General features: G+C 36.5%; 2 protein-coding genes across 26 annotated transcripts in view; both read right to left on the bottom strand.

Moving 5' to 3' along the window:
- The window catches only part of LOC127951996 (adhesion G protein-coupled receptor E5), a 73,871-nt gene extending 50,137 nt beyond the window's left edge, over positions 1 to 23,734 (bottom strand). For 15 of the 24 annotated variants that reach the window (XM_052550197.1, XM_052550207.1, XM_052550205.1 and 12 more), the window contains exon 1: positions 1,993 to 2,160. In XM_052550197.1, the coding sequence (XP_052406157.1) occupies positions 1,993 to 2,017 (25 nt within the window). In that variant the 5' untranslated portion in view covers positions 2,018 to 2,160. Of the gene's footprint in view, positions 1 to 1,992; positions 2,164 to 23,569 lie in introns of those variants that run through there. The other 9 variants (XM_052550200.1, XM_052550193.1, XM_052550188.1 and 6 more) reach the window with 5 other exon arrangements.
- Positions 11,579 to 19,730, bottom strand: LOC127951997 (adhesion G protein-coupled receptor E3). 2 transcript variants are annotated; one of them, XR_008152792.1, is made up of 7 exons: positions 19,596 to 19,730; positions 16,052 to 16,095; positions 15,906 to 15,969; positions 12,865 to 13,018; positions 12,645 to 12,761; positions 12,214 to 12,401; positions 11,579 to 12,118 (listed from the first exon to the last, which is right to left on the bottom strand). XR_008152792.1 is itself a non-coding variant. In XM_052550208.1 (5 exons), the coding sequence occupies exons 2-5, from the start codon at positions 12,959 to 12,961 to the stop codon at positions 11,906 to 11,908; spliced, it is 615 nt and encodes a 204-aa protein (XP_052406168.1). In that variant the 5' UTR covers positions 12,962 to 13,018; positions 13,667 to 13,787; the 3' UTR covers positions 11,579 to 11,905. The 2 variants fall into 2 exon arrangements, 1 of the variants encoding a protein (XP_052406168.1); XM_052550208.1 differs by lacking the exons at positions 15,906 to 15,969; positions 16,052 to 16,095; positions 19,596 to 19,730 and adding an exon at positions 13,667 to 13,787.

Raw genomic sequence — 23,734 nt, 5'->3', positions numbered from 1 at the left:
CAAAATAGCAGCATTTTCACTAGTGGTCTCAGACTACTGGACGTCACTGTATTTAAATTGTGTTTGAAATGATGGTGCTGTTGTTGGGGGCACAGCTTGACCCCAAACAGAGACCAATATGCTGAAAGAGGACAAGGAGTCAAAGATGAAGATGAATCACTTTACAGAGAGTTTACTGAAAAAATGTTTTAAAATATAAAAATATTTTAACAGTACAGATTATTCTAGCATCTTCTGAAAATAGTATTATGTTCTTACCGCAAATGTGGTTATTACAAGATGTTATTATTAAAAAGGCCTCTGACACTAGCTTACTCTATTCTTTTCTATTCTATCAGTTTTATTTTTATTTATTATATAATTTATATAAAAAATGTACTGCGTTAAACTGAGACTTGTTATAGCACTTGTATATCATTGCTCTTTTTAATTGCTTTCATTGTCCTCATTTATAAGTTGCTTTGGATAAAATTGTCTGCCAGATTACTAAATGTAAATGTAAATGTAAATATTTATCTTAATCTTAAAACATGCATCCAAAATTAATTTGATTTATTCTATATAATGGCTAAAATTCAATTTTTTTATTGGGAATAACAGTTTGAGGAGACAAAATGGAAAGAATTATAAAAGAAAGGAATAATTCTATTTCTTATTTCCCCAGGGTCTAAACATGTGGGAGTCCCTGCCAGTAATATCTGATTGATACAGGATTCTGTATTAATGTTATCCTTCATGACATAATTCCTTATGGAAGATACTTATTAATTTAGATGTAGTCATGCTGCTTGTACAATAGATGTATCCTGTAACTCAAACACAGTTTGTACAGTTATCTCTATACGCTTGTGACAATATACATTGGATGTGGAATGTAGCTACAAGCTACCATTTCAAATGCTGCAATTTGTAACGTCCATATTACTGATAGTTTGGTTGGAAATGTAACTCATAAACAGGTGCACGCTCGTGGTGATGTGTGCCTGGGTATGAAAATGATATACTTGAAATTTTCACATTTTATGGTAACCTTATCAATGTAATATATATTGTTAAATGCAGTGTTATTTATTGAGTTACAATTGGGAATACAAATGTGAAATCCATGGGTACTGAGAGTATTGTACATAGGGGTAGGCGCATATACAAGCTTCCTTGCTTCAGCCTACTCCTTTTGAGCTTCCATTACTGTGTAAGTTTATGACTTCTGTAACAACCATGATTCTGAACAGCTCAAATAAACTAAACTAAACTATAAACTATTGATCAAATATAATAAGTTTAGTTACACATTACCCCCCAAAAAAGACCATTCTGTAATCATTTGCTCACCCTCATCCAAACCTGTATGAATTTCACTTATTTTCTCTCAGATATTCTTATTTGTGACAGTTTCCTCTCATTCATATTTACTTTTTTTTTCTTTTTTGAACAGTTTGAGTTTCTCCCCACAAACATCTGTTTCTATTAACTAACTGTCACTCACGATTTTGAAGATAGACTTGAATGTGCATGATACAAACCTAAATTTTTATAATTCATGACTGAAAACATTTTGTAACATGATTTTGATGTACCATTTACATGGTAATGCAATGTCTGATTTTAAAATGGGTTTTAAAGGATGAATTTTGAGATTTTATGTTTTCAAGTGATATATAACTTCTGATGATTTCTAAAATGTGATAGAGAAAAAGGCAACGAGGAAGTATTTTTTTAAACAAAGGTCAAAACTCCTTTTGTAATGTAGATTTCTGAGGGTGCACTCTTGTCATAAATTAATCTATTACTTTTCCTACATAATTTTTAACATAAAATATTGGTAAAATATATATTTGGGAGTCTTAGACCTTTCCAACGATATATAGTTTGTCAAGAATAGATTAGATTTGATTGTAATAGTAGTAGTATAGTCAATGTAGGCGTCCCGTATACGGGACGGGGTGACAGTTAACAGGTTAAATCCTAAAAATGAACTGAAATGTGACTCACCCAGATTCAGATACATGTGCCTCATAGTCAAAGACTTGCAAATAGAAAAATAATGACAGAAAATGGCTTATGATTTGATCTTGAGCAATATAATAAAGTTCTTGCGACTCTTCAAATGATGGGGAAAAAATGGTAAATATTGTGACTCTCTCTCTCTCTCTCTCTCTCTCTCTGTCTCTCTCTTTCTCTGTCTCTAATGTTGAAAAAGCTTGAAGTAACTGAAAGAGTTTTGTCAGTGCAGTCCAGCCCCCTGCTTTGGCTGAGAGAATTTTTTTTACATATATATTTCTGAGAAAAGCTCTTGGTTTGTAATAAGTTCAGTCTTTTCAGTATTTCACGAGTTTCTTTGTTTTTCTTAAAATTTCAATCTAGTTCTTCTGTAGCATTAATCTAGTTGAACAAACACTGTTGTTTGCATTCTGCTCATTCACGAGTGCAATGCAAAACACCAAAGTGATAACATTGTAATGTTTGCAGATGACAACATTGTGAGGCTCAAGAGCAATAATACTGATAGCAGATGAAGATGTTTCTGCAGATGTGTTATTGACAGTGTCTCACCATCTGCTATGAAACCTGCTCAGTATCTGACAGGAACACCCTGCAGTGTGAAGACAGCACAATGTTTCACTGGAGCCAAACTTTCTGCCACTGAAGACTTTCATATCACAAGGTGTGTGAAGAACGTCACCTCCATTAGGAAGGACTCCTCTCATCCTTCCCACAACTACTTTAAGCCCCTTCCATCGATGAAGAAGCTGAATATAAACAATAACTTTAAAATCACTGTGCCTCACTCAAAAAAGTGATTATTTTATAACTCACTAAAAGTATAGTCTATATATCACATTCAATTAATAATAGTAATATGAACTGTATATTTAATTCACTCAGTACTTACAAATAAATAATGTATTACCTACTTAATTGTCAATTCAGTTTTAAAACAGGGTTACACTTTATTTCAATAGTTCACTTTAGACATTCTACGAACTATAAGTAACTTTAACAATATTTGCAGCTACAAGTCTACTAACTCTCAGAGTAGACTGTTAGGGTTAGTATAAGTTGACAGTAAGTTGACAAAGAAATTACTTTTAGTAGAATATCTAAAGTGTGCTATTGAAATAAAGTGTTATCTAAATCAGTGAACCTTGTCTGAACATTTGTCTGTATTTATTGTCCATATTTACTGTTTTCTATTAGTCCTCATGATTGTCTGCTACGTGTCATTGTTGTTTCCTTAAGGACTTGATAATATTTATCCATTGCCTTGTAAGCTGCTAAACGTTTTCTTTAATTCCCATGAAATAGAATGAATGCAAAGTTAGACTGCAAGTGCGTCTTTGCAACGAAGCCCCTTCAGTTAAGAAAACTGACAGACTTTATTACAGATGCACAGTATTTACATAATCAAATTTGAAACTCTTTCAGAAAAAAACAAAAGTGCAAAGTTCAAAATATGTATAAATCTATATCAGCGATGTATGTGTGTGCACGGATTTATGTAGCCTCATTTGCCATTTATACTTTTGACTAAAAACAAATGCCGTCAAAAATGCATAAAAAAAATGTGTTTAAACTCTAGAGAAAAAGGAACTAGATTATTATTAGATAGTTTCCAAAAGATGCAGTTTTCAGGGTGATATAACTTGTGTCATGAAATACAGGAAATTCATGTTATGACAGGTTAGGCAACAGATTCCATGAGATATGATTAGTTGATAAAAGTGTAGAAATTCATTTGCGACAATATATAATCTTTTGCAAGAAAAAGAAAAAAAAAGAAAGAAAACAACAACTATGAAGCCAGACCCCTGTATAATTAATTTTCTTTCTTTTCTTTTTTTGGATTATTGTTTCTTGTTATTATGAGCTGAATTTATGGTATAGAGCAGTTCAAACCTTTTTAAGAGCGACATTGTTTTCCTTTTTAAATTGACAAGACCAATATTATTCAACCATGCACCTTCTGAAAATGTATTAACATATCACATATACGTACATTCTGCATAATCTGGTCCCAAGCTGGTTCATAAGACGACAGGGCAACACATGTCCTGAGAAGCATTCAACTTATTTATTTGTTCTATATTTAAGTTAAAATTGAGAATCCAGTTCCGCACAAATAGGTGGATATGAAAGGTAGTATCAATGTAATGCTTGTTTTGTTTTACAGAAAATGAGTAAATGTAATTTGTTACTTTCCACCTCTGTTAAGAACTTCATTTGGACAACTTTAAAGGTCATTTTCTCATTGTTATTTTTTATTTTTTTTTCCTCAGATTCCAGATCTCATAGCAAATATCAGTTGTATCTCAGCCAAATATTGTCCTATCCTAACAAACCATGCATCATGATGCAATCATGCAGCTTATTTATTCAGCTTTCAGATGATATGTAAATCTCAATTTCAAAAAGTGACTCTTATGACTGGTTTTGTGGTCCAGGGTCACATGTGGTCTTGCTCCAGATTTCAGCTTATTCTTTGCTAGTCAAGAAGTATTGCTACAATGTTTGCATGCAACACCTTTACTATCTTTTCTGTGAATCTCTGCTGTTTGTAACAGAGCTTAATGGATTCCTGTTTTTCTTGTGAAAAAAAATCATAACTGATACTTTTTGACTCAGGTTTTCTCATATTCTACATAAAGCCCACTTGAGGGTCACGACCCAGGGTTTTAAAACCTCTGCAACATTGAGAGTTACGAACCAGCTGTATCACCATCTGCTATGAAACCTGCTCAGTATCTGACAGGAACACCCTGCAGTGTGAAGACAGCACAATGTTTCACTGGAGCCAAACTTTCTGCCACTGAAGACTTTCATATCACAAGGTGTGTGAAGAATATAACCTCCATTAGGAAGGACTCCTCTCATCCTTCCCAAAACTACTTTAAGCCCCTTCCATCGATGAAGAAGCTGAATGTCCAAACTCACTATCATGTTCACACCTGGTCAAAATAGGTTTAAATAGATATATTAATTATTAATCTGAAACAAATTGAACTTGAAATGATCCTTAAATGTGTGTCGATTAAAATTAAAACGGGAACTCGTGATCACAGCCTACCTTTACAGAGGATTTATTGAGTAGGGTAAGAACACTAAAAAATATACACATACTGTTAAAGAAAATTAGGAAGTGAGGAGATCAGATGCTGGTTCTGTGGAACAGCTTCTCCGGTGCCAGCGGCCTTGCCATTGATGCCTCTAAACGGCCGAGCTTGCAAATTATATCTCTTTGTTTTTATTTATGTTTTTTTATATTAGTATTTTGTTTGTAACTCATACTGAAATATAACTAAGAAGCTTGTCTGCCAAAATACTATGATTTCTAAACTTGAGCAGAACAGACCACGGAGAAGTCTTCTGTGATCTATTTTGTAAGTATGAAACCTACAAAAAAAAAAGTTCCTGAGTGTTTGGCTTCATGAAGAGGTATTTTCATAAGGAAATAATTTCACTACTTGCAACACTTTGTTCAGTCACTGTGCTGTCCTTCCTCTTTCTTAGCAGATTCTTGTGTACTTCTTGAATACTGTGACGAGTCAGCTGCCTCCTCCCTGATTGTCACCGGCACCCCGTCCTAAATCGCCGCCCTTCACCAGGCTCCCGACTGGAGTGGGTGTGTGAGAGGAGGGGCGCTGGACGAGTCAGGGCTGGCGGCGTGTGATGGGGCACACCTGAAGGAAGTGGAGCCTCATTACCGCCGCTGTTTAAAAGCCCAACGCGCCTCTCCTCAGGAGACCGGTCTCTTCCCCGTGCATGCACACTGGTGTCCTCGTGGGTCCAGGAAGGGTGCGTTGAGGGACTCCCGCGCCACCAAGACGTGAGCTGCCGGACCCGCGATCCGGATGGGAACCGCACCCGTATACACGGCCGACGGGCCAGGATGCCGGGCCGTCCATCCCCTACCAGCACCGCGGCCAACGAGAGAGACGCGGCCGCTAGGAGAAGCCGCCGCCCCTCGCGCCCCGGACCAAGGAGGGGAGCGCGTGCGGCCGCCGGACTCCGCCCCTTGCCTGGACCCTTCCTCGATGAACACTGCCCGACCTACACAAACCCCGCAGCACGACGAGGACACCAGATTCCCTGTTATTTTGGACACTTTCCCCCTTTGGCCACTTTTATTCCCTGTTATTTTATGATTTCTGTTAATAAAAGCCTCTCCGAGGCCTGACGCCACGCCCACTGTGTCTGTCTTGTGATCCTCCCGTGACAATACTTAAGTAAGCATCATTATTAAGAGCATCATTATGAAAAGATTGAAGGAAAGGTGGCACAAACAATGGGAAGAAGAGAGAAAAGGTCAATGGTACAGAGTTCAAAGGAAAGTGGGAGAGATGAAATGTCCAGGAAAAAGCAGAAGAGATGAGATAATAATATCAAGGTAAAGATTTGGACACATAAGACTAAATCGTACACTATAAAATGGGTAAACATTACAGGAAGATGTGAATAGCCACTGTGGACAAGAAGAAACATGTTATAGTGTCAGAAATACTGATAAAAAAAAAATAAAAAAAATTCTGATAAAAAATCTAGCAAAGCTAAAAAAAAAAAAAGATTTTTAATCTAGTTGATATTCTAGATTTAAAATAATTCAGGAAATTATTGTTACAGTTTTCTAGTTCAGTATCTTAAAATATTTCATTTGTGGGAATATAAAATAAGAGGGGGGGGGGGGGGGTAATATTACTTATGACTTCAGCATATTTCAATGAGTAAAACATGTTTTTTTTGTACCTATTATTATTATTATTATTATTATTATTATTATTACTGCAGTTCGATTTAAGGCTTACACGAGTGTGCTTTGTCTTAACTTTTTAAACCTAGCATATGAATATCTGTATAGACTCCTCAGAACCTTTTTTATAGAAATCTTATAGAAATATACTTACACAATTTAGGTGGTAAATTGAAACTGAACCCCCAATCGCTTTTTTAAGCAGGTTACAGATTTTTACAGTCTGACCATAATGCTCAGCTTCTCCATTGCTTTGAGAAAATCTCGGGCTGCTGGTGATCTGACTAAAGGCATAGTCCACTGCAAAGGCTGGAAATTTGATGCCCATTATTCAAGAAAATGAACTTGGAAATGCCATCCATGAAAAAAATTCCTTTAAGTGCATTATTACATCATCAGATCTTGAATGTGTTCATTCTCCACAAATGTTTATAGGTCATGTGTCCCATTATTGATGAAAGGCTAGTGACGCCCCGATGAGAGAATTCTCATGATGAGCTTTTTCAAACTGAATCGTCCAAACTACGCTGGCGACATCTGCTGGACTAAACAGTGTAAATACTACAACAACACAACATACAACACAAACGTGTTGTAACAGTACAGTAACATATATTATAAACCAATCGCAAATGTTTTCATTAAAGTATAATAATCTCTTAAAACTAATCAGCAAATCAATAGGTCTAACATTAAATATGAAGTGTATTTGTGTTTTATTATTGTGTTTCTTACATTCCTGATCCTGGTTAATTTCTAAACTGTTAGAGATGAACTAATGATCAGTGCCATCTTTATGACTATGCTCCGTATTAAATAGTGCATAATCAATGTTTACTTCGAATATAGAGTTTGTATATACAGTAGAATTAATCAAAAATAATTAAACTATCCATTGCTATAGCTAATCTTTTAAGAGTGTTTATGAGTGTATGACACAATCCTATCAAGATAAACATATTTTTCTTTCATCCCAAGTATTTGCTTCTTATATTCTCTGTTGGACTGAACATATTTTTAATATATGAATTCTTACTCCTCCAATGTAATGAATCACCAAAACTCAGAACAGCAGTCTAGTTCTTTCACCATCACCGACCCCCACTACTGCATCTCGCCCACAGTGGAGGCGCCACAAGCGGCGTGAGAGGAAGCAGAAGAGGGGTCAGTGCAGAAGTATCCGGGCTAGTTAACAGCTAACCCACATAAGCCATTTATCCCCACCATCATACTGGCTAACATACACTTTTTGGACAATAAACTGGACTCCATCCGACTACCACGTTCAACTCAGATGACTGTAAGAGATATACAATAATACCACTGACCTCAAAGAGTACTCCGAGACTGTCACTGCCTACATCAACAAATGTATTTATGATGTAACAGTCACAAAAACCATCACTGTCCGGGCCAACCAGAAGCCGTGAATGACAGGGGAGGTCTACAGCCTTCAGAGCCAACCTGTCCTGCAACATCATGAGGCTAAGAGACAGTACTCCAGGAGGATAGCCCATCAATTCAGCGACAGCAGAGACACTTGAAGCCTGTGGCAGGGGATACAGGCCATTATGGACTACAAGCCATAATGTGACAGCAACATCTCTCTGCTGAAAGAGGTTTGCATACCGGTCCAGCTGCTCAACCAATGATGCCATCACCACTGCCATCCACTCAGCACTCATACATCTGGACAAAAAGGACTCATACGTCAGAATGCTGTTCATAGACTTCAGTTTAGCATTCAACACAATCAACCCTCAACAGCTCATTTACAAACTAATCCAGCCGGGGCTCAACACTTCGCTGTGCAGCTGGCTGTTGGACTTTCTGACTGGAAGATCTCATGCAGTACGGGTTGGCAGCAACACATCCAGCACCATCACACTGAAAACTATAACGTGTGCTGAGCCCCCTCCTCTTCTCTCTGCTGACCCACGACTGCACACCGTCACACAACTCCAACCTCTTCATTAAGTTTGCGGATGACACGACTGTGGTGGGTCTCATTAGCAACAAAGATGAGACAAACTACAGGAGCGAGGTGAGCCGCCTGGCCGGATGTTGCAGTGACAACAGTCTCTCTCTGAACGTGGAGAAGATGAAGGAGATTGTTGTTGACTTCAGGAGAGCGCACACTCAGCATGCTCCTCTCAACATCAACGGTGCGAATGTAGAGAGAATGAGCAGCACCAAGTTCCTGGGTGTGCACATCACAGAGGACCTCTCCAGGACTGAAAACACAGCAGCACTGGCCAAGAAATCACAACAGTGTCTCTACTTCCTCTCTGGAAGTCTCTGGAACTGACGTCATTCTACCACCTCAACAGTCAGTTTAAATAAAATAACTGCTCTTAAGCCCTTTGTCACTTTAATCAGACTTAATAATCTTTTTTTACACTAAAAATCTTTTCATCTGCACTGTTTGTTCACTTCACTGGTTTGCACTCTATCTGCCATGTGCCTTGACTTTATCTTTATTTTTATTATATGTTTTTTTAACATGCCCTTATTGTATAGTTTTATCTTATATTTTATATTTGATCTAGATTTTTAGGCTGTACAGTTAGTGTTATCTGTATGCACCAAGGGTCTGAGGGTAACGCAATTTTGATTCTGCGTGTACTTTATGTACTGAAGAATTTACAATAAAGCAGACTTGACTTGACTTGAGCTTTTTTGGCATAAATAAAGATTTTAACGAAAAGTAATCATTTGTTTTATGTTACATTCAATTGTGAGTTCATATTAATGGTCATGCTACTCAAAGAAATGTTTGCAAAAAAGATGGAGGATGCGTGTATTGGCGTCTGTTCGTTTATCTTTTTAGAGTGAGTTTACTTAAAAACAGCGATTGTATGTATCCTCTCGTCGCTGGAAAATGTAAATTAGCGATTACGTATTTAAACTAATTTAATAAAAGTCGTAGGGCAGCGTTGACAAGTTTATTTTCTCCTGGATGTGTGAGCTGCGCGATTTTCGATATGTGTGTGTGTGTGTCAGTAAGCAGCGCATTAATACAGAACGATAATTAAAGGCTCTAATGCACAACAGCATATGTGTGTATTGTAAGAGCTAGATGACGAATGATGGCGTGTGACGAGATGGTAGTGGGAATATTTTCTCCCCTACCCCTTGACAGTCTGTTTCAAGGGATAAAGGGAAGGCGTAGGGGTAGGGGAAGGGGAAGGGCTATAAAATAGAATTGGGATTGGGCCTTTTACTCTCATGCATTAAGTAACGCGTCACCAGACAATTATTATTATGGAACATTCTGTGCATATTGTCATTTGGTGCAATCTTGCTATGGTCACTGTCACGAAATAAACTGATACAAAATATGCTAATCACCAAGACTGTTTATTGTTTGATAGCGCCCAGCGTATTTTACTTTTATTGTGTTTTATTAAACGTTGACCGAACATTCTATTGAAATCAACCACGACCAACGTGAGCAGACCCTGACGGGGTAAAAATATTGATCTGAGAAAACCATACAAACTTATTAACCATACATAAAGGTTACCTACCAGCTCTTTGTTTGGTGTCTTGTCATGTGTTATTCTTGAACAAATCTTTAATGTGACTATAAGAACGAGTCGTCTCTATTACGGCGACATCATTTTTTTTTTTTTTTTTACAGTGAATTCTAATCTTCAAAAATTACCTTGTTTTATGATTTATGTCTTTTGAGTTCACCCTTCAGATTAGACTATAGAACTGTAGTGTTACTTGTTTAGAATTCAAAATGTTATTTGCTTTTATTTTATGTCATTATGTCCTTTTTGAGCAAGCATCTTATACATATATTAGACCAATTTGTCAAGTCTGCCTAGGAAGAGCAATTATTATACCTGCGAACTCAAAATTGAATAAAATTTTTTAAATAGGCTATAAATACTTAGATTATTATATAGCCTAGTGTTTGTTTACTGAAAGACAGTCAAAAAGACAAATTAATCAATATTTTATTTATAACAAGGTTTTTTTTTATTTTTTATAAAATAATAATACACCACAGATCCTGAAGAAACAGTAACAAAAACACAGTGACAGAAATGTCAGAAATAGCGCATGGATCTGCCACGTGATTAAGAATACGGAGCCAGAAGAGTCTCAATAAAGATAAATGCACACACTACATTCACATATGCACACACAGGATTCATAGATGCACACACATGAGTCACATAAGACCCACACACACATAAGAACGACTCGACCCGAAGACTTGTCAGACAAGAGGTGAGTTAATCACAGACTGAAGACCCAGGTAAATAATTAATTAATATTTTCTGTATCTTTATAGTATTTTAGTTTTGTATTGTTTGTAGTGTGATCAACGTTTGCGTAAGTACTACAAGTACCTGGGGTGGCAAATTTAATTTCAGGGGGGGGGCACCGGCCACCATGTAGACCCGCCCCTGATCATTCAGCATCTGACAGAGGAGCTCAATGTATCACTGCTGCACAACATACTGCTATTGATGACCTTCATATCACTGAACTCTAAGAACATTCTGTGTAAAAATGGTGTTTTATGGTTAAAGGAAGTCTCTGCAAACATAACAGATGATGTCCTGGCAGAAAGCACATTTTCAGTTTTTCTATGATATGAATCTGTCAAACACCACTGCTGCTACTCTTTATGTAATGTTAGATCATGCCTCCATACCAGAAATAGATCCAGCCCCAGACACCAAATACCTGTTTTTTCTGATAACAGAAGGACTAGTCAGCAAGTCTTGTTTGGTACATAAAACAGGATCAACAGGTCTTCTATCAGTGCAGAAGTCGACTAAATCCAGTGAAGAGCAGAAGCAGGAGACAAAGTAATGTTGATTAAAAGTTTATTGAATAATTTTAGTTGCATATGTTTCAATGCTCAGGCTTCACATGACAAACACAAATCCGACAAATGTTATTAATAGCAATGGAAAATTACTTCACAACAACTGTGACAATAAAAGCCTTGAAATGCACAAACACACACAGTTTGAATTTGAAGATCCTTATATCCTCCAATACTCTGAGTTTGTCTTCTGCATTTATCCCATTCACACACAGCAGTGGTTCAGTAGCCATTTAAAACTGGGGGTTAGATGTCTTTGTTTAAGGGCACCTCAGTATTTGAGGGTGGAAAAGAGATGTTCATTTAGCTCAAGGTTTGCTGTCAAGCTGACAAAAGTTAAGAGTAGGCCTACAGACCCCAGTGTCACAGAGAACCGTCAGCACAGCAAAACTGCCGAGTTTATTACAGGAGCAGACGGTCTGATCGGCTCTGGAGCTCACTGTAGAGCAGCCAAGTGTTGACCACGCGCCCCCGTCCAGCTCAGGATCCCAAAACACACACATATGCTTCTCATTCTTTTTCTGGAAGGAAATGTAATGCAGAATTGTTAATTGATAGTGTATCATAATGATGAAACACATTATATGTGGTGCACTGAGAACAAATTGTTCCATACCTTCAAGTGAGAAAACGTGAGCTTTATTGATTTATTTAGGTTGGTTGTCTCAGCGTTAATAAAAGTGGCAGTTACTACTTTTGAATTAATCTTATAAGTTTGCTTTTTCTGTGTCTCTAAATGGTTAAAACAGCAGTTGAGTGATTCATCCAGACCTTTGTAGCTGAGGAGAGCTGCAGTCGTGAAGCCTGGTTGATGCACAAAGACAGTAAAAATCTTTTTATACTGTACAATTAAAATAATAATAATAAATAGTTGTTATTGTGTATAGGTTTATACTGTTTTACTTCATTGTTGTATGTCTGTATTTATGTAGGACCATGGTCCTGTGAGACACAACATTTAATTCCACTGTATGTCCACACATGTAGCTGAATGACAATAAAGCTCAACTTTAATTGAACTTGAATGTATTTATAAGAAATGTTTACCGTGGTATGTATTTCCTGTTGCTGTGTCCCAGTGGGAGGTTAACTGTGCTCCACTGATATTCATCCTGAAATCACCCTCAGGTGGAGAATTGCCCCTCTTTACTAACAGCTCCACTTCTGGAGGGCAGAAACCACATTACAAATGTAAGAATAAATTCATTGAAGCAGATGATGCTGAAGATGGTACTTGTGGTGTAATGTTTAGTGACGTATTTCTTACCAGCTTTAGCACTTATTTTCCTGGTTCGGCTTGCTGACAGCAGATGTCCGATCAGTTTTAGTATGTTTACCACAATCCTAAACAATGCTGAGATCATATAATTATCACCACTGAATCCACCGTGATTCAGATCATCTAGATCACTCAGAAATCCCTGTATTGTGGTGGGTGAAATGAGAGAGATTTGTGGATCAAGAGGACGTTTAAAACACTCATTTGAGCTCTGTGTATGTCTGCAAGACACTTGACCACATGATTTAACTTACCTTTGTGAAAAAGAACTACACTCAAGCAAACTGTAGGCTACTTTTAAAAGAGTACTTGTTATAGAAATAATTTACTTAAGTGTGAATTGACCCCTAGTTGATGTTATGTGCAATTAAAACTTAATACTTAAAGGTGCAATGTGTCATATTTACAGCAATCTGTTTACAGAAATGCAATATATTATAGTTATAGTATATATATATATATATATATAGTTTTCAGAGGTGTATAAAGAACTTACTTAATGAAACATTATGTTTCTATTACTTAAGATTGAGCTATTTCTATCTACTCCATAAAGCAGTGACAGTCTCATCCTCTCATTCACATTGACTCCATTGTTTAAAAGGCCCAGTGGAAGTCACCACTATGTTTCGACAGTAGCCCTAAACGGAAAAACGTCTCTACAGAGCGCGCTTCGTAACTTTGTTGTTTCATGTGAATAAAACACTGACACAATGATGTACAATTGCATTAACATTTGCAATACCATCGATGTATTGAATAATTAAGTAAATATAATTCTTTGATTTACCTTTGTAAAGAAATCTCATTGCCCTGTGCTGTCTTTACCGACGACATCTGTCCATGTGTACCTGTTCAGCTAGCTTCTCTAAAGGGAGGGGTGAGCTGGGGACTGAGCCATTGGTTGTAATTCACAACCTCACCACTAGATGCCTCTAAAATGTACACACTGCACCTTTAAGTAGGACTTAAACATAAGCCGCGTTTCCACCGCAGGAACTTTACCCAGGAACTAGGGACTTGGTCCGGTACTTGGTGTGTTTCCACCGCAGGAACCAGGAACTAAATAAAAGTTCCGGGTAAAAAAATGCACCCCAGAAAGTCCCTGCTGGCGAGGTGGTACTTTTTTAAAGTTCCGGAACTTTCGGGGGCGGGACTTTGGCGCTAAACATGCTGATTGGTTGAGTTCACGCAGCATTGGTTGAGTTCAACCACCATTTATTCGGATCAACATTTTCAAAATATTACTGTTATTGTGTCATGAAATGTAATTTTAAAAGTATTTCAGGCGAGAATGTAGTTGTTTAAAACTCAAATCTGTTGTTTATTTATAAAGACAGCGCCTATTTAAAAATGTGTTTCGCCGATCTCGTAGACGGTGAGCTCCACTCGATCAGCGGAAGCTCAGTCCTCATGTATCCGCCGAGAAGCAGCCTCTCCTGGGATAGACCTTCTGTGCCGCTGGCTCTGATGTGTCTTTAGTGGTTAAACATAAAATATAATTCAGCTGCGGGGTAAATCTAACAGGTTTTCTTTGGTCTGTATTCAATTTATCTATATGTTAAAATGAAAATAAAAAGGCAAGTCTATATAATATTTATTTCATTGTAATGGCTGTATATAACGTTACACTTATCCCTGAACTAAGTACATTTCTGCAGCTGTTATTATGTTTAAATGAAAATGAAAGGAGGCATTGGTATTTTATATCCTATTTCGTTTTATTGTAAATATACTGAGGGGAAAATTGCAGTAGCCAAAGCGATCTGAGTTCACGCAGCATTGGTTGAGTTCAACCACCATTTATTCGGATAATTTTCAAATATTACAGTTATTGTGTCATGAAATGTAATTTTAAAAGTATTTCAGGCGAGAATGTAGTTGTTTAAAACTCAAATCTGTTGTTTATTTATAAAGACAGCGCCTATTTAAAAATGTGTTTCGCCGATCTCGTAGACGGTGAGCTCCACTCGATCAGCGGAAGCTCAGTCCTCATGTATCCGCCGAGAAGCAGCCTCTCCTGGGATAGACCTTCTGATATGTGCCGCTGGCTCTGATGTGTCTTTAGTGGTTAAACATAACATATAATTCAGCTGCGGGGTAAATCTAACAGGTTTTCTTTGGTCTGTATTCAATTTATCTGTATGTTAAAATGAAAATAAAAAAGGCGAATTTATATAATATTTCGTTTCATTGTAATGGCTGTATACACATTTCCCTGAACTAAGTACATTTCTGCAGTTGTTATTATGCTTAAATGAAAACGAAAGGAGGCAGTGGTATTTGATATCATATTTCGTTTTATTGTAAATATACAGTAAGGAAAATTGCAGTAGCCAGGACGAGCAGACTGAAGTTATCAAGTACGCTGCTGTTTATAGATTTACCGGACTTGCGTCGTCGCGGACATCACACTCCCCAGAGGAATGCACAAAGTCTGAACCAACTACCGAGGATGCACGTCCAAAATCAGCGTACTTTTTTTTTTTTTTTTTAATCAGCGGTACTTTGTATTGAGAAACGCGCGCAGACCTACGTCACCAGTCTATTTGCCTAATCTACCCGGTACTTTACACCGCGGTGGAAACACAGAAAGCAACAGGTCTGGGGGGAAAAAAGTTCCTGGGAAAAAAAGTTCCTGGTACAAATGTTCCGGGTAATTTCGGTGGAAACGCGGCAATATATACTAAATCATGTAAGACATTTGTAATTATGCATTTTTAAGTATTTTACACTTGCTTTTTTCTTTCAACAGGGTTTAGCATTGCTACCATGTTTTAGCATGTTGCTATCATGAGTTAGCATGATTTGCTAGCATCCTTTGAAATATTGGTAACGAGTCACCTGTCTAACTCTACTCTCACCACACTTGGCCTTGTCTCACTCATCACATATACACAGTCTAACACAGTCTGTTTTATTTTTTGAAAAAAATAAATAAAAATAAAATAATAATAAAACTGATTTACAAAGTGTCACCTTCAAAAGTTTTTCTCCATGCGCTTGTGTATTATTGTTCACAGACTCACTCTGATTCATTATCAGACAGCTGTCGGTCATCAAAGAGACGAGTTTTGAGAGCTCTGGAGATGTCTACACAGACAACACAGAAAAAAAGAGAGTTCAGGTCATAATGTGTTGCTGTAATATTCTTTATCAGTTAGTTATGCAGTACCTGGGATGTGTCTTTCTCACTTAAAAATCTGTCACACTTAAGCTCTGAAAAAATAAAACAAACATAATATCAATATCACGTGAGAAAAAGTATAGATTAGGATATCACATCTGATATTCAGACCAGCAGCACAGATTGAAAGTGTTTGCACAAAAGCACATTAAACAAGAGACAATAATTTTACTATGAAAAAATATAAATCTTACCTAATTTCAGTGGATCAACCTAAATACATTAATGTATCCTAGGGCTGCAACTAACAATTGTTTTTATAATCGATTAGTTTGCCAATAATTTTTTCTAAATAATTGATTAAACTGATTAAATTTTACTGAAAAAAAAAACCACACTATTCCACATTCTGCCCATTGTCCTTAAAACAAATGTGCCAGCTGAATGCTATGAAAACATACAGTGCTTAGCAATTTATTAGACCACCTGTCAAAACACAAATATTTTAGGAATCTTTCAAAAAAGAAGAAAATTCTAAAAATGTTATTGTAATTTTTGGACAAATAAACTAAAACAACTACATAGTATTTATTCAAATAATAACAAAAATGGCCTCCTTTGCCTTTGATAACAGTTCACATGCTTGCTGGCATTGTTTATGTACTTTTTGATTAATTGGGTATCTGAATAAAAAAAAATAAAAAAAACCTGTCCTCCAACCTCCAAAATGCTTGTATAGGTTGTATAGTTTGTCCAAATCCCTGAAATACGACCCATCAGAGTGCATACTACAGTTGTGCCCCTATCGGCAACACAACGTTTTCATATTAATGTTTTGTATTATTTTTTTTTGCGCCATAATTTGGGTTTTGTGTTGTTCATTTGGTAAAATATTGCATTAAACGACTATATGTAATCATGTGATTATGGGTTTGATCCTAAAAAACGCACATGCTCATAAAATGTATTTGCCGAGCGCCAACCTCCCGCTCTCTCTCGTGAAGCCAATAAGGAAGTGACTAAAACTGTAATTCATCGACTGGCCGCTTGAAGCTGGCTGCAAAAGAGAGTCAATCCCATAGACTCCCCATGTTAAAATGCCCAACTTTACAGCAGGAAAAAACATATTTACAGCCTGGTGCAAAAACTGTGTTTGGCCTATAAAACTAATCTTGCCCTTCATGACAACTTTGAGGGGGGGGGGGGATTTTTTTTATAACAGCAACCAGCTGATTGTCCAGGACAGTCATTGCGGTGACGCGTTGCCAAGATGGCAAAGGGCCGCTTTGCACACTTTGAGCTTCAAAAACGCTCTCCATGAGTCTATGGGTGACGTTACGGACACTACGTCCATGTTTTTATACAGTCTATGGTATTTGCTCTATAAATCATAACTTTGCATGTTTTCTGTGAGGCTAGGTTTAGGGGCGGGGTTAGGTGTGGTCATTCGAGTGAATAAGCCACCTCATAAAATATGTACAGATTACTGTCCACACATTCCATTTAAATAAACGCTCATTTTGATTGGTAATGGCGTTATACATCATTTCATGACGACAGACACAACACGATACTGTCATTATTTTTTCACTCGCTCGAGGGCGCTTAACTTTAAAACCATAGTTTAAAACGTAAATATAGGTCATAATAAGGTGCATACACAAACTACCCATAAGGTCTTTTTTTTTTTTTTTTTTTTTTTTTTGAACAATTTTTTCTGTCTTTCTTTCACAGATAACATCAATAATTATATTATACCTTTATAAATAGCTTTTTGGGGTAATTACCAATACTGTTAATTTAGAACAGCAGTAGCACAAACATTACAAAACTGGTTAAAAACCTTACATAAATAATACAAAAATAGCAATCTTTCCTATTTAATCAGGATTTAATCAGGTAGAAACAGCTCTTTAGGGGCGGACTCACACTAGGCACTGTAGTCCTGTACAGAGCATGATTTCCCTCCCTCTCCTCTCCCAGCTGGCCTGCACTCTCATTGCATTTAATGTTCGGAGACCTGATGTATGGAATGTATGGGATGGATATGTGCAGTTTGTAAATGTGTGGTTTGAACAGATCCGATGACCTCACTGTTTAACCTCTGTTCACAAGTGTCAGACACAGACAGAAGCCTGATAATAACTTCTTTCATGCTCTTCTCAATATTATGACGAACACCATTGTATTTAAAAGATTTAAAGGAAACTTTAAGATATGTGCATTATATTTTTTAAATGTTTTGTTATTGACGCAATGAGTCAGACAGTTATTTATACTGAAAAAAATAGGCCTATCTCTTTCCATTAAATTATATAAACATTGTAAAATATATGATTACCTTTTAGGTGAAATTGCATAAATTTGATTTGTTTAAAACAATTTAAAATACTATTTGGCCTGTGGAAAAGAAAAACAATGTTGAAAACTTTCTCTGAAATGTATTTTCAACGACACTGAATAGCGATGTGATGTCTCAAAAAATATAAATAAATAAAGTCTGTATCTCATATGTGACAAATAGCACAGGTATATTTGAAGCAATAGCCAACATTGCATGGGTAAAAATGATTTATTTTTCTCTATGCCAAAAATTATTGGAATATTAAGTAAAGATCATGTTCTATGAAAATATTTTGTAAATTTCCTACAGTAAATATATAAAAACTTAATTTTTGATTAGTAATATGCATGGAATGGAAAGCTTATTTATTCAGCTTGATCCTTATTAAAATTGACCCTTATGACTTGTTTTGTAGTCCAGGGTCACATATTTTTCTAATTTATTGTACCCTTAACTTCGTTAAACATGGGGTCACAGTATGACATCAGTATGATTTCATCAATAGCTGGTCCTTTCTCATCTTAACCTGAAGCCCAGTCGAACCATGAGCCACCTCTTCAAGCATGAAGTGATCGCACTAGTCAAACAAACTGACTTTGGTGGTCAAACACAAACGCTCAGGCACGGTTCAGATCATCTAGTGCAAGCAATGATTGCAGGTCACCATTTTAACAGTGTAATGAAATTATTAATACTTATTATTAAATTATTGTGGTTTACTTTGCCTGTTTTGCTCAAACTGATAGTCATTTGTTGTGCAAACAAAGGAAACCGTTGTGTGCTATGAATTATGAGAAAGCATGAAATATAATATATATGTGACACAGGACCATAAAACTAGTCTTAAGTGTAAATTTTGCGAAATTGAGATTTATAAATCATATGAAAGCTGAATAAATAAGATTTCAATTGATATATTTTTATAATTTTAATTGATATATGATAATATTTGTCTGAGATACAACTATTTGAAAATCTGGAATCTGAGGGTGCAAAAAAAAAAAAAAAATCAAAATACTGAGAAAATCAGCTTTAAAGTTGTCCAAATGAAACTCTTAACAATGCATATTACTTATCAAAAATTAAGTGTTGCTATATTTACAGTAGAAAATTTACAACATATCTTTATGGAACATAATCTTTACTTAAAATCATAATTTTGACGAAAGATAATACGGTAAATTTCTCAAAAACAAACTAAAAATTACTTAGTCAAAATATGAACTTGAATGGTTTTAAAGGACTTACTCTCACAGAGTTCACTTGTATCATTGAAGATATTTCCTCCTGACTTTAGTCTGAATCCAGCTTCACAGATGCAGTAGAAACCTCCAGCAGTGTTATGACATGATGCATGTTTTCCACAAAAACTGGGATCATTGCATTCATCTCTGTCTGTAATTTAGGGACAGATAATAAACAAAAACATGTCAACTGAAAACTCTGACCTTAGACTGCAATCAAAGGAAAACAATAAATAAATCTTAACTATGCACTGAACTCCTTGGGCCCTATCTTGCACCCAGCGCAATTGACTTTGTACACAGACGCATGTGTCATTCCTATTTTGCACCCGCGCAAAGCGCGCTTTTCCCTCCACAGAAGCACGTCGCTAAACTAGTGAATGAACTTGCGCTCCCTGGGCGGTTCAGCGCAAAAAAGGAGGCGTGTTCCGGCGCAAACAATCCCTGGTGCTATTTTGCTGTTTCATTAAACAATTGCGCCACTGACCAGAAAAAACCTAGTCTAAAGTCAGTGGCGCGTTGCGCGTTGTTCATTCTGCTATTTTAAGGGCGCATGCTTGACCATAATGTATAGCGTGCACAACGCGCATACACTTTGCTCATGTAATCTACACAGATGCAACAGTTATTTTTGCAAATCATAAATTGTTACACTAAAAAATATTAACACGTGAGATGACAGAAATCATTGTGGTGTGCCACGAAGATGTGAAAAAATAGGCATAAATCTAGCTTACAAATTATTCAGGCTAATTGTAGTAATTAAGGATCAGACCTGTTTGCCCTATAGTGGCAAGACATATATGTATATGAGGACATCTGACAAATATGTTTGTCCGTCAAGAACCAGGAAAATAAATCGATGAAACAATTGTGGCTATTTCCTCCCACGCCTGTTTAACCGACGCAATTTTGGGTGGGTTTCTCCCATCCCCATACAACACAACTTCTCTGTCTTTCACTGCTCTTACAAGAACATCAGTCTCCTCGGCTGTGAACCGCTCCTGGCGTGCGCCTGGTAAATACGCCATAATAATAGCAATCCATAATGGAACTTGCGCACCTGCTTTTAAAGGGAATGTTGGATGACGCTCTGATTGGTTTATTTCACGTTACGCCCAAACCACACCTATGAATAATGAAGCTACTTCAGACCAACCCACTTTAGATTTGCGCCGGGCGCAAGAGCCATTTATCCCGCCGGGAAAATAGCAACAGCGCCGAGACCCGCCCACAAAGTTACTTGCGCTTCGCGCTTTGACACTTGCGTTTCAGATCGTTAAAATAGGGCCCCTTGTCCTGAATTGAATATATCTTTTCCATTGCTGGAAATGTAGCCAGTTGCACATGTGCAGTAATAACCTCCTCTAGTATTAACACATGTTGTATTAGGACCACAATCATCACTGCCGACCACACATTCATTGATATCTGAGATGAGATGAACAGATTCAGATGTTTTCTCTGCTGCACAGAGATCATGTGAGATTCATCATATCAAGCTCTCTTTACCTTCACATTTAATCCCATCTGCTTGTGTGAAATTATGTGGTGACTGATTATCAGGTTTGAATCCTTCATGACATTGACAGTAGTAGCTGCCAGCAGTGTTGGAGCATGTTGCATTTTTTCCACAAATGGATGGATCAGACACACACTCATCCTCATCTATAACAATAACAGAGAAAGTCTGAATAACCATAGCACCTTTTCCTGATTTTAATTTACGTTTCATCAATAAGAGCTGTTTCATGAATGTGTCCTATATCTGCAATAGAATTTCCAGCTATTCAGTAATATACAACAATATCAACAAAACTTGATTATTATTTGTGTGTGTGTGTGTGTGTGTGTGTGAATAAATGTTGGCATGCCCAACCCAAGTCAAATCCTGTTAAGCTCTGACATCAGAGTATCATACTGTATATGTTAGCTTGTTTACTCATACCTACACACTTTCCTTTTCTGATTCTTCTCTCTCCAGGTTTGCAGGGTGTTATCATAAGGATGTTCTCTGTCAGTGCTAACAGAAGAACTATGAGCAGAAAATAAAGAGTCTGTTACTGCAGGTTTAGTGTCTTTGGTGTAGTTTGTTGCACAGATCCAAAAGTCCAGACTTCATCGAAAATATGAGATTTTCTTTATGCAAATCTGCAATGCAGGTTAGATTCACAGATAGATTTAGGAATTGTCAAAAGTCAAACCAAAGACATTCAGAAATACATAGTCAGTCTGACTTTTCAGAGTTCAAGTAGTAATGTAATACAAAAAAGAAAAGCAAAATAGCAGCATTTTCACTAGTGGTCTCAGACTACAGGACGTCACTGTATTTAAATTGTGTTTGAAATGATGGTGCTGTTGTTGGGAGCACAGCTTGACCCCAAACAGAGACCAATATGATGAAAGAAGACAAGGAGTCAAAGATGAAGTGAATCACTTTACAGAGAGTTTACTGAAAACAATGTTCTCTTCACTTCCAAAAGCTGAATAAGAGGATCCAGCCTCAAACTAACTTGATACAGAAACACTAAAACTTACAGCCATATGGATGGTCAGTGGATGTGTTTCTATTTTAACAGTACAGATTATTCTAGCATCTTCTGAAAATAGTATTATGTTCTTAACGCAAATGTGGTTATTACAAGATATTATTATTAAAAAGCCCTCTGACACTAGCTAACTCTATTCTTTTTCTATTCTATCAATTTTATTTTTTTTTATTATATAATTTATATAAAAAATGTACTGCGTTAAACTGAGACTTGTTATAGCACTTGTATATCATTGATCTTTTTAATTGCTTTCATTGTCCTCATTTATAAGTTGCTTTGGATAAAATTGTCTGCCAGATTACTAAATGTAAATGTAAATGTAAATGAAAATGTAAATATTTATCTTAATCTTAAAACATGCAGCCAAAATTAATTTGATTTATTCCAAATAATGGCTAAAATTCCTTTTTTTATTCGGAATAACAGTTTGAGGAGACAAAATGGAAAGAATTATAAAAGAAAGGTATAATTCAATTCAGCCAATTCAATACACTAATTCTTCAAGACATTTACATAATTCACCTGTAATGAGAGGGAACAAAAATGTGTTATTTAATAACTATGCATTTATTACATACTGCATGGACTGTTTATTTCTCCAGGGTCTTAACTTGTGTGAGTCCCTGCCAGTAATATCTGATTGATCAAATATAATAAAGTTAGTTACACATTACCCAAAAAAGACCATTCTGTAATCATTTACTCACCCTCATCCAAACCTGCGACTTTCACTTATTTTCTCTCAGATATTATTATCTGTGATAGTTTCTTCTCATTCATATTTACGGTTTCTCTTTTTTGAACAGTTTGAGTTTCACCCTACAAACATCTGTTTCTATTCAATCCTAAAAATGAACTGAAATGTGACTCACCCAGACTCAGATACATGTGCCTCATAGTCAAAGACTTGCAAATAGAAAAATAAAGAACAAAAATGGCTTATGATTTGATCTTGAGCAATATAAAAGTTATTGCGACTCTTCAAACGATGACGAAAAATGGTAAATATTGTGACTCTCTCTCTCTCTCTCTCTCCCTCTCTCTCTCTGTCTCTAATGCTGAAAAAGCTTGAAGTAACTGAAAGAGTTTTGTCAGTGCAGTCCAGCCCCCTGCTTTGGCTGAGAGATTTTTTTTTTTTTTTTTTTTTTTACATATATATTTCTGAGAAAAGCTCTTGGTTTGTAATAAGTTCAGTCTTTCATAAGTTTCTTTGTTTTTCGTAAAATTTCAATCTAGTTCTTCTGTAGCATTAATCTAGTTGAACAAACACTGTTGTTTGCATTCTTCTCATTCACGAGTGCAATGCAAAACACCAAAGTGATAACATTGTAATGTTTGCAGATGACAACATTGTGAGGCTCACGTATACGGGACGAGGTGACAGTTAACAGGTTAAATCCTAAAAATGAACTGAAATGTGACTCACCCAGATTCAGATACATGTGCCTCATAGTCAAAGACTTGCAAATAGAAAAATAATGACAGAAAATGGCTTATGATTTGATCTTGAGCAATATAATAAAGTTCTTGCGACTCTTCAAATGATGGGGAAAAAATGGTAAATATTGTGACTCTCTCTCTCTCTCTCTCT

This window comes from Carassius gibelio, chromosome B3 (assembly GCF_023724105.1).
Source record: "Carassius gibelio isolate Cgi1373 ecotype wild population from Czech Republic chromosome B3, carGib1.2-hapl.c, whole genome shotgun sequence".
Classification (NCBI taxonomy): domain Eukaryota; kingdom Metazoa; phylum Chordata; class Actinopteri; order Cypriniformes; family Cyprinidae; genus Carassius; species Carassius gibelio.
The sequence above is the reverse complement of the archived record's forward strand: the minus strand, read 5'-3'. Positions and strand labels throughout refer to the sequence as shown.

Bases quoted from the DNA above. Each gene is read 5' to 3' on its own strand.
- LOC127951997 (XM_052550208.1), bottom strand. From the start codon at position 12,961: ATGATCTCAGCATTGTTTAGGATTGTGGTAAACATACTAAAACTGATC. The intron at 12,762-12,864 runs GTAAGAAATACG...TCTGCCCTCCAG, and splicing joins GAAAATAAGTGCTAAAGCTG to AAGTGGAGCTGTTAGTAAAG. The intron at 12,119-12,213 runs GTATGGAACAAT...ATTTCCTTCCAG, and splicing joins TCACGTTTTCTCACTTGAAG to AAAAAGAATGAGAAGCATAT.